The 12680-nt window shown below is 53.1% G+C and overlaps 1 protein-coding gene across 1 annotated transcript in view; it reads left to right on the top strand.

The window, feature by feature from the left end:
* The window catches only part of SNX29 (sorting nexin 29), a 248126-nt gene that overhangs the window by 222899 nt on the left and 12547 nt on the right, over positions 1-12680 (top strand). Inside the window, exon 20 of the mRNA XM_007534624.3 lies at positions 9501-9640. Within this exon, the coding sequence (XP_007534686.2) occupies positions 9501-9640 (140 nt within the window). The remainder of the gene's footprint in view (positions 1-9500; positions 9641-12680) is intronic.

The raw sequence follows: 12680 nt of genomic DNA, 5'->3' as shown, positions 1-12680 counted from the left end.
GTTTATAGGAGACCTTTCAGAACCTGCCTCTGGAAGTCTCTTATTTTTCCTTTTTAATTATTTGGAGAGAGAGAGAGAGAGAGAGAGAGAGAGAAGGAAAGACACCATAGCACTAGTTCACTGTTCATAGAGCTTCCCCTAGTGCCATGATGGTGCCCCCATGTGGTATCAGGGATCAAACCTTGGTTGTTAGATATGAGAAAAGTTTGCATTCTACTGGACAAATTATTACTTCCTGGCCCCTTTGTTGTTGTTTAACTGATGTGTACTCCCAGCTGTAAGTGTACAGCTTGAAGTCTCACAAAATGGACACACCTCCAAGACCACACCTACACCGAGAAATCCACGGTTAGCAGGACTCTAGGCCTTGTTCTTGTCACCCTCCCCACATAGGAGGCCACTGTCCCGGTTCCTGGCACCCCTGACTGGTGTTGGCACAGTGAACTCAGATCTCTCTCTCCAGATCACACGGGAAACACTCACCCCCATGGTCACCAGTCGCAGTCGTGTCTCATGGGTGGGAATATGGCCCCCTCTCACTCCCCAGGCTGGAGAGCGTCCTGAGAGGCATCTTAGTGGGAGCTGTGCCCTGGTCTCAGGGGTCCTGCACAGAGGGTTGTGGTCACTGGCCAGGGAGTCTGTCTACATCTCACCTGAGCAGATGCCTCCTCCGAGGAGTCTCCCAGAGTCGTGCATCTGTGAGGCAGAGGGGGGAAGTGGATACAAAGGACAAGATGAAGCAGCTGTGTCCGTGCTGCCTCAGATCAACAGCTGTTTCCATTTTGTCCCATTTGCGGCCAAGAACTTATAAATCCCTCACTCCGAGCGTGTCCCGGATTGCAGGGAGCAGTGGGATGCGCGCTCGTTTCACGGTCGGGTTTAATAAATGCTGATGTGCGTGATTAAACGTCGCAGAGAAGCCACATCCTCATAGCCCCCTCCCCAGCCGTCCTCTGGGGTTGCCTGAGGCCTGATGTCTGCGGCTTCACCCTCTCGTTCTGCTATCCAGAGAGGGCTTCACTCCCTTCTCGTTCTGCTATCCAGAGAGGGCTTCACTCCCTTTCTCCTCACAAATCACCTATTTCTAGGTGCCTGTTCACGTTCCCTGGGGTCAGCCCCGTCCAGACCCTCCTGCAGCCAGCAGCCACCCACACCCTCCATTGTCCCCCACACACCCTCTCACCCGCCTGCTGCCTGATTGCTGCCCCAGAGCTCCCTCCTCTCCCCACCAGCTGGCAGGAGCCCCCCGCCCCACTCCTCATTCTCAGAATCGCTGGATTTTGAGTTTGTTTTGCCAACACCCTGGGCACAAAACAGCATCTCATCATGGCCATGATTTCTCATTGCTGATGAGCCAGAAAGCTGATGCTGTTTGCGAGTTTGGCACCTTCTCATTTCCTCTTCCCTTTCTTGCTTGGTGCTTGGGATACTTTGGCCACTCCCCAGAGGGATGATCTTTTTCCTTCTCTCTCTCTCTCTCTCTCTCTCTCTCTCTCTCTCTCGTTTATCTAGTGTTTTTATTTAGGTATTTTTCAATTGGGGAGTTGCTGGTTTACGGTATTTCTTAACACACAGGCACAGCTTCTCATCTCTCCTTGATTGGTTTCTAGAAGAGACACCAGGATCCAATGTCCCCTCATCCTGTCCCTCTCTCCCTTTCCCAGAGGCCTTTGCTTTGCTGCAATATGCCAAACACCCAGTCCAGGCTTCACCTTATGTTTTCCCTTCCTGTGCTTTTGCTCTTAAGTTATAAGTGAGCTCATTCGGTATTGGTCTTTCTCTCTCTGGCTTGTCTCAACACAGTACCTTCAAGTTCTGATCAAAATATTGCAAAGGAGATGACCTCATCATTCTTAACAGCTGCATAGTGCTCCATTGTGTATATGTACCACTACTTTCTTAGCCATTCACCTCTCGCTGGGTGTTGGGTTGCTTCCAAGTTTGGGCCAATATATATATATATATATATATATATATATATATATATATATATATATATATATATATATATATATATATTCCTCCAGGGTTATTGCTGGGCTCGGTGCCTGCACCATGAATCCACCGCTCCTGGAGGCCATTTTCCCCCCTTTTTGTTGCCCTAGTTGTTGCAGCCTTGTTGCGGTTATTATTGCCATTGTTGACGTTGCTTTGTTGTTGGATAGGACAGAGAGAAATGGAGAGAAGAGGGGAAGACAGAGAGAGGGGAGAGAAAGATAGACACCTGCAGACCTGCTTCACCGCCCGTGAAGCGACTCCCCTGCAGGTGGGGAGCCGGGGGCTCAAACCGGGATCCTTACGCCGGTCCCTGCGCTTTGCGCCACGTGCGCTTAACCCACTGCGCCACCGCCCGACTCCCCCAATATATTTTTTTAATGAGAAAGAAAGAGAGTGGTCCAGGAGGTGATGCAGTGGATAAAGCATTGGACTCTCAAGCATGAGGTCCTGAGTTCGATCCCTGGCAGCGCATGTACCAGAAAGATGTCTGGTTCTTTCTCTCTCTCCTATATTTCTCATTAATTAATAAATAAAATGCTTAAAAGAAAAAGGCAAAGAGAGAGAGGAGAGAAGAGAGACGGCTTAACTCTTGCTTGTGGTGGTGCTAGGGATTGAGCGTGGAGATCATCTTTTGCTTACCAGTTTCTCGGTGTCCTTGTGTCTCCTGGGTACCGTCCTTTGTGCATCCCTATGAGAAACAAACTCGCAGCAGTGATGGGAGAATAGCTCCCCCAGCAAGGTTCATACCTCACCACATGCAAGGCCCTGGGTTCAAGGCATAGGTAAGCCCTGGACAGCATTGAGGGAGGGGTGGAATGCAGGGTTGGCAGGGCAGAGCTGTGGTGTCTCTCCCTCTCTGTCTCCCTCAAAAGAAAAGCAAAGGGGGATAGAGACAGCTCAGCAGAACCCCACAGGCGCAAACCTCGGGCTTCATTCTTTGGTGCCATTTGGGAAAGTGACCACTGTCCTCCTCCGTCCTTTGAACCCGATGCTGCCTTCCAGCCCTCCTGATGCTTCCAGGCCTGCACTGACAGCCTGGTGTCTGCACTGGTCTGATCTGTCTGTCAGAGGAGCCGTGAACCACCACAAAGAGCAGGTGTCAGTCGGTACAGGCTGGTGGGTCTTTGCATGAAGGACCCCTGAGGCCCCAGGCTTGTGGCCTTTTCTCGTGGACCCAGCATAAGTCTCCTTGGCAGCTTCTCTTGCGAGATGGGCTCAGAAAGCAATGCACAGCTTCTCCCCCCCACAACCACCACCACCAAGTGTGGGACACAACACCCTCTCCTCTACCTGCTCTCCAGCACTGCAGTGAAGCTGCCTCGCTCCCTGGGAAGCAGCTCTGCAATTAATTTCTCAGCCCTTCTGCCTTTGGGGGAAAAACCTCAGTTCTTTTCTGTAATGAGCGCAGGAGCTATTTCAGAACGCCAAGTGCCCGCTCTCCATAAGCCCGTGGAAATGGGACCGTTCTGTGTCACAAAGGGGCTTTTGGTACCGGCTCTCACCTCTCCCTCTCTCCCTCATGAGCCGGGCAGCCTTATTCTTAGCAGCGGGATGCAAACAAGCCCGCAGCAGAACCACCTTTACTAAGAATAGCAGCGGTCTTGTGAGTGCTAACTGCCCGCCGGGCTTGGTGCCAAGGGCTTTGGCCTGCAGGCTCATAGATGATCCTGGGTCCAGTCTGAGGACATAACCTTCCCTCCTCTTGTCTCTCTCAGGTCTCACACAGTGCCCACAGTGCCCACAGCTCTTTCTTGCCACAGGGCCTTTGCACAACGCAGTTCTTTTTAGAACATTGCACTGCCCACCCTTCCTGTGGCCGAGTCTTTCTCTTGTCAGGTCTCCGTTTCAGTTCTGCCTCCTGGGACAGGGAAGGTAGCTTGACTAGGTGGGCACATACTTTGTTGGGCATGAGACCCTAGGTCTGAGCCCCAGCATCACATGGACAGCACTGGGGGAAGCTCCATGAATGGTGAGCGGGGCTGTTGCCTCTCTCTCTCTCGTGTGTGTGTGTGTGTGTGTGTGTGTGTCTGTGTCTGTGTCTGTGTCTGTGTCTGTGTCTGTTGCTCTCCTTTACTAACTCTAAAAAAAATAATAGAATAGGGCCAGGTGGTGGTACACTCAGTTAAGTGCACATGTTACAGTGCACAAGGACCCAGGTTCAAGCCCTCGCTCCCCACCTGCAGGGAGAAGCTTCATGAGTGGTAAAGCAGGGCTGCAAGTCTCTCTGTGTCTCTACCTCAGTTTCTATCTCTACACAATAAATGAATGAATAAATAAAATAGGGTCTCCAGAGACAGTACCATGGTTCTGCAACAGAGTTTTATGCCTGAGGCTCTGAGGTCCCAGGTTCAAACCCCAGCACCACCAGAACCCAGCTGAGCAGGGCTCTGGGGCCTGCCTCTCTCTCTCTCTCTCTGTGTGTGTGTGTCTTTATGTATTTCTCTCATTAAAATAAATAGAATATCTAAAATCAAGTACATTAAAAAATAAAGAATAGAAAACATGAGCTGGGACACCACTTAGTAGCCCCAGGCCCTGGGTCCATTCCCCAGTGCCACATCTTCTCGTCTCCAGAGATTCCTTTCCTGCTCCCACAGTCAGTGAGCCCCAGCTCCATGCATACTAGCCGTCCCTGTATATACTGTTCTGGGACCTCACCACTCAGGCCGACTTCTTTAGATAGAATAAGAGGCAGAGATAGAGCAAGAGGTTAACAGACAGCACGGTCCCTGAGATCTCTCCCAGGACGGGTGGGGGTCATGCCCAAACCAGGGCTGTATCATGACAGAGAAGGCTTACTACCCTGGTGAGCTATTTTGCCAGCCCCAAGTTTTTTGGGGTTTTTTGCCTCCAGGGTCATTGCTGGGGCTCAGTGCTGGCACTGTGAATCCACGGCTCCTGGCAGCCAGTTTTTCATTTTATTGGGTAGGACAGAGAGAAACTGAGAGAGAGGAGAGGAGAGAAAGTGAAAGGGGGGAGAGAAAGATAGACACCTGCAGATCTGCTTCACTACCTGTGAAGCAACCCCCCTGCAGGTGGGGAGCTGGGGGCTCGAACCGGGATCCTTGCACAAGTCCTTGCACTTTGTACTATGTGCGATCAACCCAATGTGCCACCTCCCAGCCCCCTCCCCCCAAAACATTTTTTAAGTGCACCAGGGAATCTCTGTGAAGGATGAGGAGTAGCAGGAGAGACCATTTTCATGCAGAAATTCCCTGAGAGAGATAGACATGTCTGAAAGAACCCCACTCACTGACCCCACTCACTCTGAGAATTCCACAGGAAGCTCAGCAGGCCAAGACCCTGTTGTCACAGGACAGACGGCAAACATAACCAGCACAGAGGGACGTGGACTCAGTAAAAGGGACTCTGGAACTGTCCTGGGAAGGTGGCCCAAGTGATAGGAAGCATTAAGTGATACACTGGAGAGCCCGGAAATCCTCCCGCATATAGGTTATCTTGTTAACCCACTGCCACCAATCCAGATCAAACTAGTCAGCCCTCTTGAATGACAAAGGTGAAAATCCAGCCTTGGAAGTGCTTGCAGCTAGTCGCAGTCTATCATTTGACTATCAGGCTGCGGGCTGTTAGAAACGGTGCCGAGTAATGGAGCCACGTTCATTCTGGACAGGTGCGTAAGTCTCCTTGGGAAGTTAGAAAACTGAGCCAGGTGGGCAGGCCCAGCGTTTCCACCTAACCCCCTTTCCCACCTTTTCTCTTCTCCCCTCGCCTTCTGTCCCTCTGTCCGCTGCTGCTGTGGGGAATCCTTGCAGAGAGCAGTTTCACATCTCCGTTGGTCTAACTGCAGCAAGAAATAAGAAACAGTCCTGTGATTGGACGGGAAAGGTTCTGGTTCATGGTGGAGCCTTCCGGTGGTCTGCTGTGTCAGCCCTGCCTCTGGCCCGGACAGCAAGGCACCTTCTATGCAGAGAGACCAGCTTGGAGCCCAGTCTGAGCTGGCTTTTCTCCGTCACCTCTGGGGCTGGGGCTTCCAGAGAGCCCTTGGCAGTCAGGGAGGGAGGTTAAGAAGAAAATCAGGGTTTGGGGGACCGTGCACATGGGCTTGAATCCTGACTGGTGTAGACCAGCGAGTCACCTTACTGTATGGCCAGCCAGAGTGGAAAGACTCATGTCTCCTGAGCTTCCTGGGGGGTGAATCTGGGGCCTGTGCTCAGCCTGCTTCCTGGGGTGTCCCTCACACCACTGGCTGGCCGGCTGGCTGCAGTAGGTCCCAGCCATTTCCGTGGCCAAATTCCCTTCCCAGTGTGGCCTGCCTACTTCATCCCCACTCTTGTCACCCCTTCCAGCTTCCTTCACTTCTCAGGGCAGCTCTGCAGGGGGACTCGGCCTGAGTGTGTTTGTCTGTTTGCTTTTCCACCCAGGTTATCTCTGGGCTTTCATACTTGTAGGATTCCAAAGCTCCTGTGTGAATCTGCCTTTTTTTTTTAATGGAGATGGGGCAGGTAGTGGCATACCTGGTTAAGTGCACACATTACCCAGGTTCAAGCCCCTGGTCCCCACCTGTAGGGAGAAGCTTTATGAGTGGTGAAGCAGGGCTGCAGGTGTCTCTTTTCCTCTCTATCTCTCCCTCTGTATCTCTCCCTCCCCTCTTGATTTCTGTCTCTGTCCACTAAACAAAGAAACAAACAAAATCTTTCAAGAGAGGTGAAGAAGAGCTGTCAGCATTGCTCCACTGCTCAGGATCCCTCCCCCCCGGCTCCTATGTGGTATCCAGGAGCTCGAACCCAGGTCCTCAAGCACACACGCTCAAGAATGCGCTCTACCTGGTGAGCTAGCTCCCGACCCCCAGTCCCGGAGTTCTTATGCTGAAATCTGAGGGTAAAACCCAAGTGCTCAAGGAAAAATAATTCTGTTTTGTTTGCATGTCCATTTATTTATTGGTTTGTGTATTATTTATTTAACATGGAGTCAGGGCCTTCTCATACCTAGGTGCTACCACCAATCCAGGCAATTTTCTCATCCTTCATTTTAGAGAGAGAAAAAGGAGAGAGAGAGAAAGAGGAGAGAAAAGAGAGTGCAGCACCACTCCACCCTCTATGCTGCTTCCCTGTCGTGCTAGGGCTCGAACTCAGGGCCTTGCACTTGGTAAAGTATGCACTCTCCTGGCATGCTGTCACCTAGCCCCAATAATTCCATTTTTAAAGAAGTGTCTGTATTATGTTATTTATTTATTGGGTAGAGACAGAGAGGAAAGTAGGAGAGGAAGAAGACAGAGACACCTGCATCACTGCATCACCACTCGTGAAGCTTTCCTCTTGCAGGAGGTGATCTGGGGTTTGAACCTGGGTCCTTGTGCACAGTAATGTAACATGGATATTCAACTGGGTATGCTACTTGTCCTCAGAATTCCAATTTTTTTATTATCCCAGTCTCTCACTGACACGAGTGCAGGTCACAAACAGTATTGTCACAGTGGTGTCTGGGACGTTGCTCCCAACAGAAATCAACTGCATGTTCTTTTGTGTAGCCTGGCAGACGTCTCCAGGTGGCCTTGAGGTTCATGCTAACTGTGAGGTGACACACAGACCTGCCCCTCCATCAGGTGACTCAGCACCTCAGCAAAGAAACACTCCGGCTGCCTTGTCAGTTCTCCTGACCGCTGCTCCTCTTCAGCCCCCAGGGGTCTCCTGGCTCCCACACCCCATCCCTCCCCACATGAGTGGGGGGCCCACTTCCCGCACCCGCCATTGTTTCCAGCTTCCAGCTCTTTGCAGAATCTTCTTCCTGTGCCTTCCCCGCTGAGGACCTAGTTTGTGAAGCAGATGCAAGATCAACAATTGGCAGGGTGGCGAAACTTGTTGGGAGTAACATAGCTCCTGTTGATTTTTTGAGCAGCTGAGTTACAGAGCCCTGCCGCAGGTGGGGAGGAGACGAGCTAAGAGGCTGCGCCGGGAGGCTGCTGGGAACAGAGGAGGAGCTGTCCACACACCTGTGCTTTGTGGGAGCATTGGGGTCTGAGGGGAGGAAAGGCCTGTGGTTGAAACAGTAGAAAATATCAAGGAAGGAAGAGAGAGAACTAAAGAACTAAAGAGTCTCTCAGATTGGCCAAAGCAGCCAAGGAATTAGATTTGTGATGGCAAAGAGCAGGAATGGCTTAGAGCTTCAGGCAGAATTGTGTCCAGGAATCTTAGGGCCAGAACTCTCCCTCCCTCTCTCTCTCTCCTTCCTCTGATCCCTTCTCTGGATCCAGTCACAGACTGACTTTGTCTGAGATAAAGCCTGACACTCTCAGACTCCCAGGATCCTGAGGGCAGCCCCTGGAGGGAACTTTCTTTCCCCCGGTGTTCTGTGGGGGGTCCTGGGATTGATGTCCTTGGCTCCCCATGGCGGGAACTGTGTTAGATGGGATCATGGTCACTCTGCTTATTCATGCGAGCAAGGTGGACACCTTTATTAGATGCAGTCTTCCCTGTGGAAGATTTAACCTTTCACTTAACTTAGGTCTCCCTTCATTTCTCCCAGTCTCTACATGTAGTTCTGTTCTCCCCTTGTTCCCAGGCTCCTTCTGGAACTGAGCTGTCACCTGGGGCCCCGTGCTCAGTATTCTGTCTGCTCTGCCTCCTCTTCTACTTGTTGGCAGTTATTTTTCCTTATTTGAAAAAGCTGAGCTTTAACGTAAACATCTACATGGACAGGATCTCGGAGGTAGCTTGGAAGTAGAGAATTGTGCCTTCTATGTGGGAGATTCTGGATGTGATCTCTGGCACCACAGGGAGCACCATGGACAGCACCCAGGGAGGTCCATGGATGGTGGGGCAGGGCTGTGGGGTCTCTCCTCTGTCAGCACCATGGACAGCACCCATGGGAGCTCCATGGATGGTGGGGCAGATCTGTGGGGGGTCTCTCCTCTGTCAGCACTATGGACAGCACCCAGGGAGCTCCATGGATGGTGGGGCAGAGCTGTGGGGTCTCTCTCTCTTAGCACCATGGACAGCACCCAGGGAGCTCCATGGATGGTGGGGCAGGGCTGTGGGGTCTCTCAACACCATGGACAGTATCAAGGTTGCTTCCTTGTCCCCAGGGGCCAAGAGGGCTGAGGCTGCTGCATCAGCTGCAGTTAGGATTGTGATTCAGTCCTCTATTTCCCCTCCCTTACTAGGGACTCTCAAACATGGTGGTTGTTTTTGACAATAGTGAAGAGGGAAGGGAAGGAGCAGGGAAGAAGAGAAAGAAGGGGACAAGTGACCAGTACCTTGGAATTGGGAGAGCACAGTGTGAAGGGTCTTTTGCTGTGAGGGGTCTCCATCCTCATCTGCCCTTGGATGTGTGAACAGCCATGCAAGTCCTGTGCTCTAACGCCGGGCCCACTCACCTGTGCATGTGTGTTGGGGGGGGGGGAGTCTGCACTCTGTCTCCTTGAGGAACCAAAGGCCTCCTGCCCTGCATGTGCTTGAGGCTCCATACCCTGAGTACTGTGCACGGCTCCAAGGGGGAGGAGGAGGGTACCAGCCTGAGCCCTGTCCGCCTGTCTGTCTCCCCAGGATGCCAAGTTCGTGGAGGAGCGGAGGAAGCAGCTGCAGAGCTACCTGCGAAGCGTCCTGAACAAAGTCATCCAGATGGCTCCCGAGTTCACCGCCAACGCCTGCAAAGAGACCCTGGTGCAGCTGATGCCCTTCTTCCTGTGAGTCTCCTGCACCCGCCGGCTGCCAGGGGGTGGATGGGTGGCAAGGGTCTCGGGCCCCAGTGGGGACACACAGAGGGGCTTGGCAGGCCAGGTTCAAACTGGGCAGAGGGCGCTGGGCCACACTCGTTCAGGGTCTGGGCATCTGGTCACAGGGCGGGGCTAGGACTCCTTTAGCCAGTCCCTCCCCTCGGGTGCCAGCTGACGGCACATCCCTGCTCACACGGTTGTTCATTTCCACATGGTTGAATCCCCGTTAGTTTCCACACCAGTTCACCTTGCCTGAGGTCTCCTTCCCCTGGGGCAGGGCTCCCTTAGAGCATCAGAGGCCAGCATGGGATGAGTAGGCTGAGTATGGACACACAGGGATGTCACAGATCCCCTGTCCCACGGTGTGTCCGTTGTGAGTGTGGACAGCTCTGAGCTGGGTGGCCTTGTGAGGGCTTGTCTTACTTATTACCTTTATCTTCCTTATCCTCTTTTTCTAGAGATAGAGACAGAGAAATATGCAGAGAGAAAGAGAGACCACAGAAAACATTTTTCTAATTTTTACAAGAGACATGAAAAACAAGGAGCTAACACCTAGTGTTAAGTCTATCATATGGACTAACCCAGGGGTCTGCCCTCATCCTCAGACGGACAGGTCCCCAGACCCCCAGCAGAAGCCAACATCCTGAGCCTCCTACGTCCAGGAAGTACCTCCTGTGTGCTCAGAGCCAAGCTGGAATCTGATTGCTAACATGGGGGTGGGGGAGGCATTAGCAAGGGCAGAGCCACTGGATAGTCAGCTGCAGTAACACGCTCGTGGGCTTGGGCGCTCTCTCTGGACACCTGAGGGGGCACGATATTTCAGACAGCGGCTAGTCTCAGGCTGGTCCCCTGCAGGTGGGGAGCTGGGGACTCGAACCGGGATCCTTACACCAGTCCTTGTGCTTTGCGCCACATGTGCTTAACCCGCTGCGCTACTGCCCGACCCCCCAATGCTCTCATTTCTAACCTGCTGTCCTCAGAGTGGGAACACGTGATGGAAATGTCCAGAGGGCACCCCAGGTGTCCCTGAAAGCGAGGCTGGGACCCATGGAGAAAAACAGGTCTGGGGGCTTCTACCACCAGCTGGTCTGGGTGCCTCAGTCTAATGGCTTGGGCTGCTTCTGTGCTGACCGAGCCGGATGCTTGTGTTTTAGTGATTCTTTCGGGACTTGTGTGAGGGAGTAACGGTGCCAAGACCCACGGTCAGGACACTTGTGCATTTGCACTGAGCAGAATCCCACCCCCCTTCTGCTATTGGTCACGATGTCAGGTTTGGCCTCCCCCTTTGGGATGTGCCCTGCTTTCCCACACAGGGAAATGTTAGCTCACAGAGTTAGAGTCATAGGTGAGATGACTGATGGCACCCGAGACTCTAATCCTCTGGAAAGTCTCCTGCCAGGAGTCTGAGAAGGAAAAGCCAGTCTGCCTAGAGTGATTCTCCTTCTGTCTGCAGGCCTGTGGGTGGAGGGGTCTGCCCTGAGTGTCCCAGACACAAGCCCTCGTAACTGTGAGCATCGTGTTCTCTGGCCCAGCGAATGGCATCTGTGATGGAGGAGGGAGGCTGGGCAGACATGGCCAGCACAGAAGGTGCGGGGGAAGAGGGCTTTGCAAGAGGCTGTGATAAGGCTGAAGTGTCCATACAACTCTGGCTGTCCGTGTGGACTGCAACTCAGGTGACAGCAATGCTCCCTCTGTCTCCTGGCATTGCACAGATGAAGCAGCCCTTCTCTGTCTGCTGTCTGTGCTCATGAGTCTTTGCGTGATGTCCTTCTACCTGTGTGTGTCTGCAGAGAGAATGGGGTGCTGGTGTGTGAGCTCAGAAGGCAATCCCTAGTTTAAAGAGATAATAGGGAGATGGCTGGGCAGGTGAATTGCAAATCTAAGGCCCTGGGTGCACTGCCCCACCCTCCATGGGGCTCCCTGGGTGCTGTCCATGGTGCTGAGAGAGGAGAGACTCCCCCACAACTTTGCCCCACCATCCATGGAGCTCTCTGGATGTTGTCCAGGGTGCTAAGAGAGGGAAGACCCCCACAGCCCTGCCCCACCATCCATGGGGCTCCTGGGTGCTGTCCGTGGTGCTGACAGACACTATAGCCCTGCCCCATCATCCATAGTGCTCATGTCCTGGGGGCTGTCTGAGGTGCTGGGGCTCGAGTCCAGTGCCCCACCCACAGTAAGGGCAAGGTCTGCCAGCTGAGCCATCTCCCAGCTCCCTGATTTACACTTTAGAACCTCACTCTGGCAGGGCAGGTAGAGTATGGGGTTGGATCTGGCAGATTTGCAGACTCGGGGTGGGGCAGGATGGGATGGGATGCGCCAGGTGGAAGGAGCTGGTAGCTTGACAGGGTGATCAGAAGCCATCAGAGCTGGCTCATCTGAGGTCCTGGGCCATCCAGTGAGGGGGTGGGGATGGGCACCCTGGTCACGTGTGAGGTTGTGAGGCTCCATAGCCTACATTGCTGAGTGCCTCCTCTTCCTGCCCCCCACCCTGTTAGTAGGACGATTTGCAGGGGTGTTGCATAGAGGCCAGGCCCGCACAGGGCTGCCTCTGCCATGCCAGCCACCCCTCTGCCGCTCGGCCTGCAGCCACCTGCAGAGTGCCCAGTGGGGCTAGCCCATTGGGGTCTGTCCCCTACTCTTCCTCTCCTTCTCCCTAACCTTGTGAGCTCCCTGAGCCCTGGGGACTGGGGTCCCTCATGTGTGCAGCCTGGACACTGACTGCACCCCTCCCCATGGCCCTTGGTCCCCAAGCTGCACTGGACCTTTGTGTCATCAGAACTGAGTACTTGGTAAGTACTGAGTGTGTTGTAAGTACCAAGCATTGCTGTAGCTGTAAGGACTGAGCATGTGTATAGTAAGTACTGAGTGTGCCGTAAGTACTGGACATGCTGTAAGCACTGAGCATGTGTGTGGTAAGTACTGAGTGTGCCGTAAGTACTGAGCATGCTAAGAGCACGAAGAATATCATAAGCACAGAGCGTGTTGTAAGCACCGACCACACTGTAAGCAC

The sequence above is a fragment of the Erinaceus europaeus genome, chromosome 15 (assembly GCF_950295315.1).
Source record: "Erinaceus europaeus chromosome 15, mEriEur2.1, whole genome shotgun sequence".
In the NCBI taxonomy this organism is placed as follows: Eukaryota; Metazoa; Chordata; class Mammalia; order Eulipotyphla; family Erinaceidae; genus Erinaceus; species Erinaceus europaeus.
Note: the sequence above shows the minus strand (reverse complement) of the source record. Positions and strands in the feature narration are given on the sequence as shown.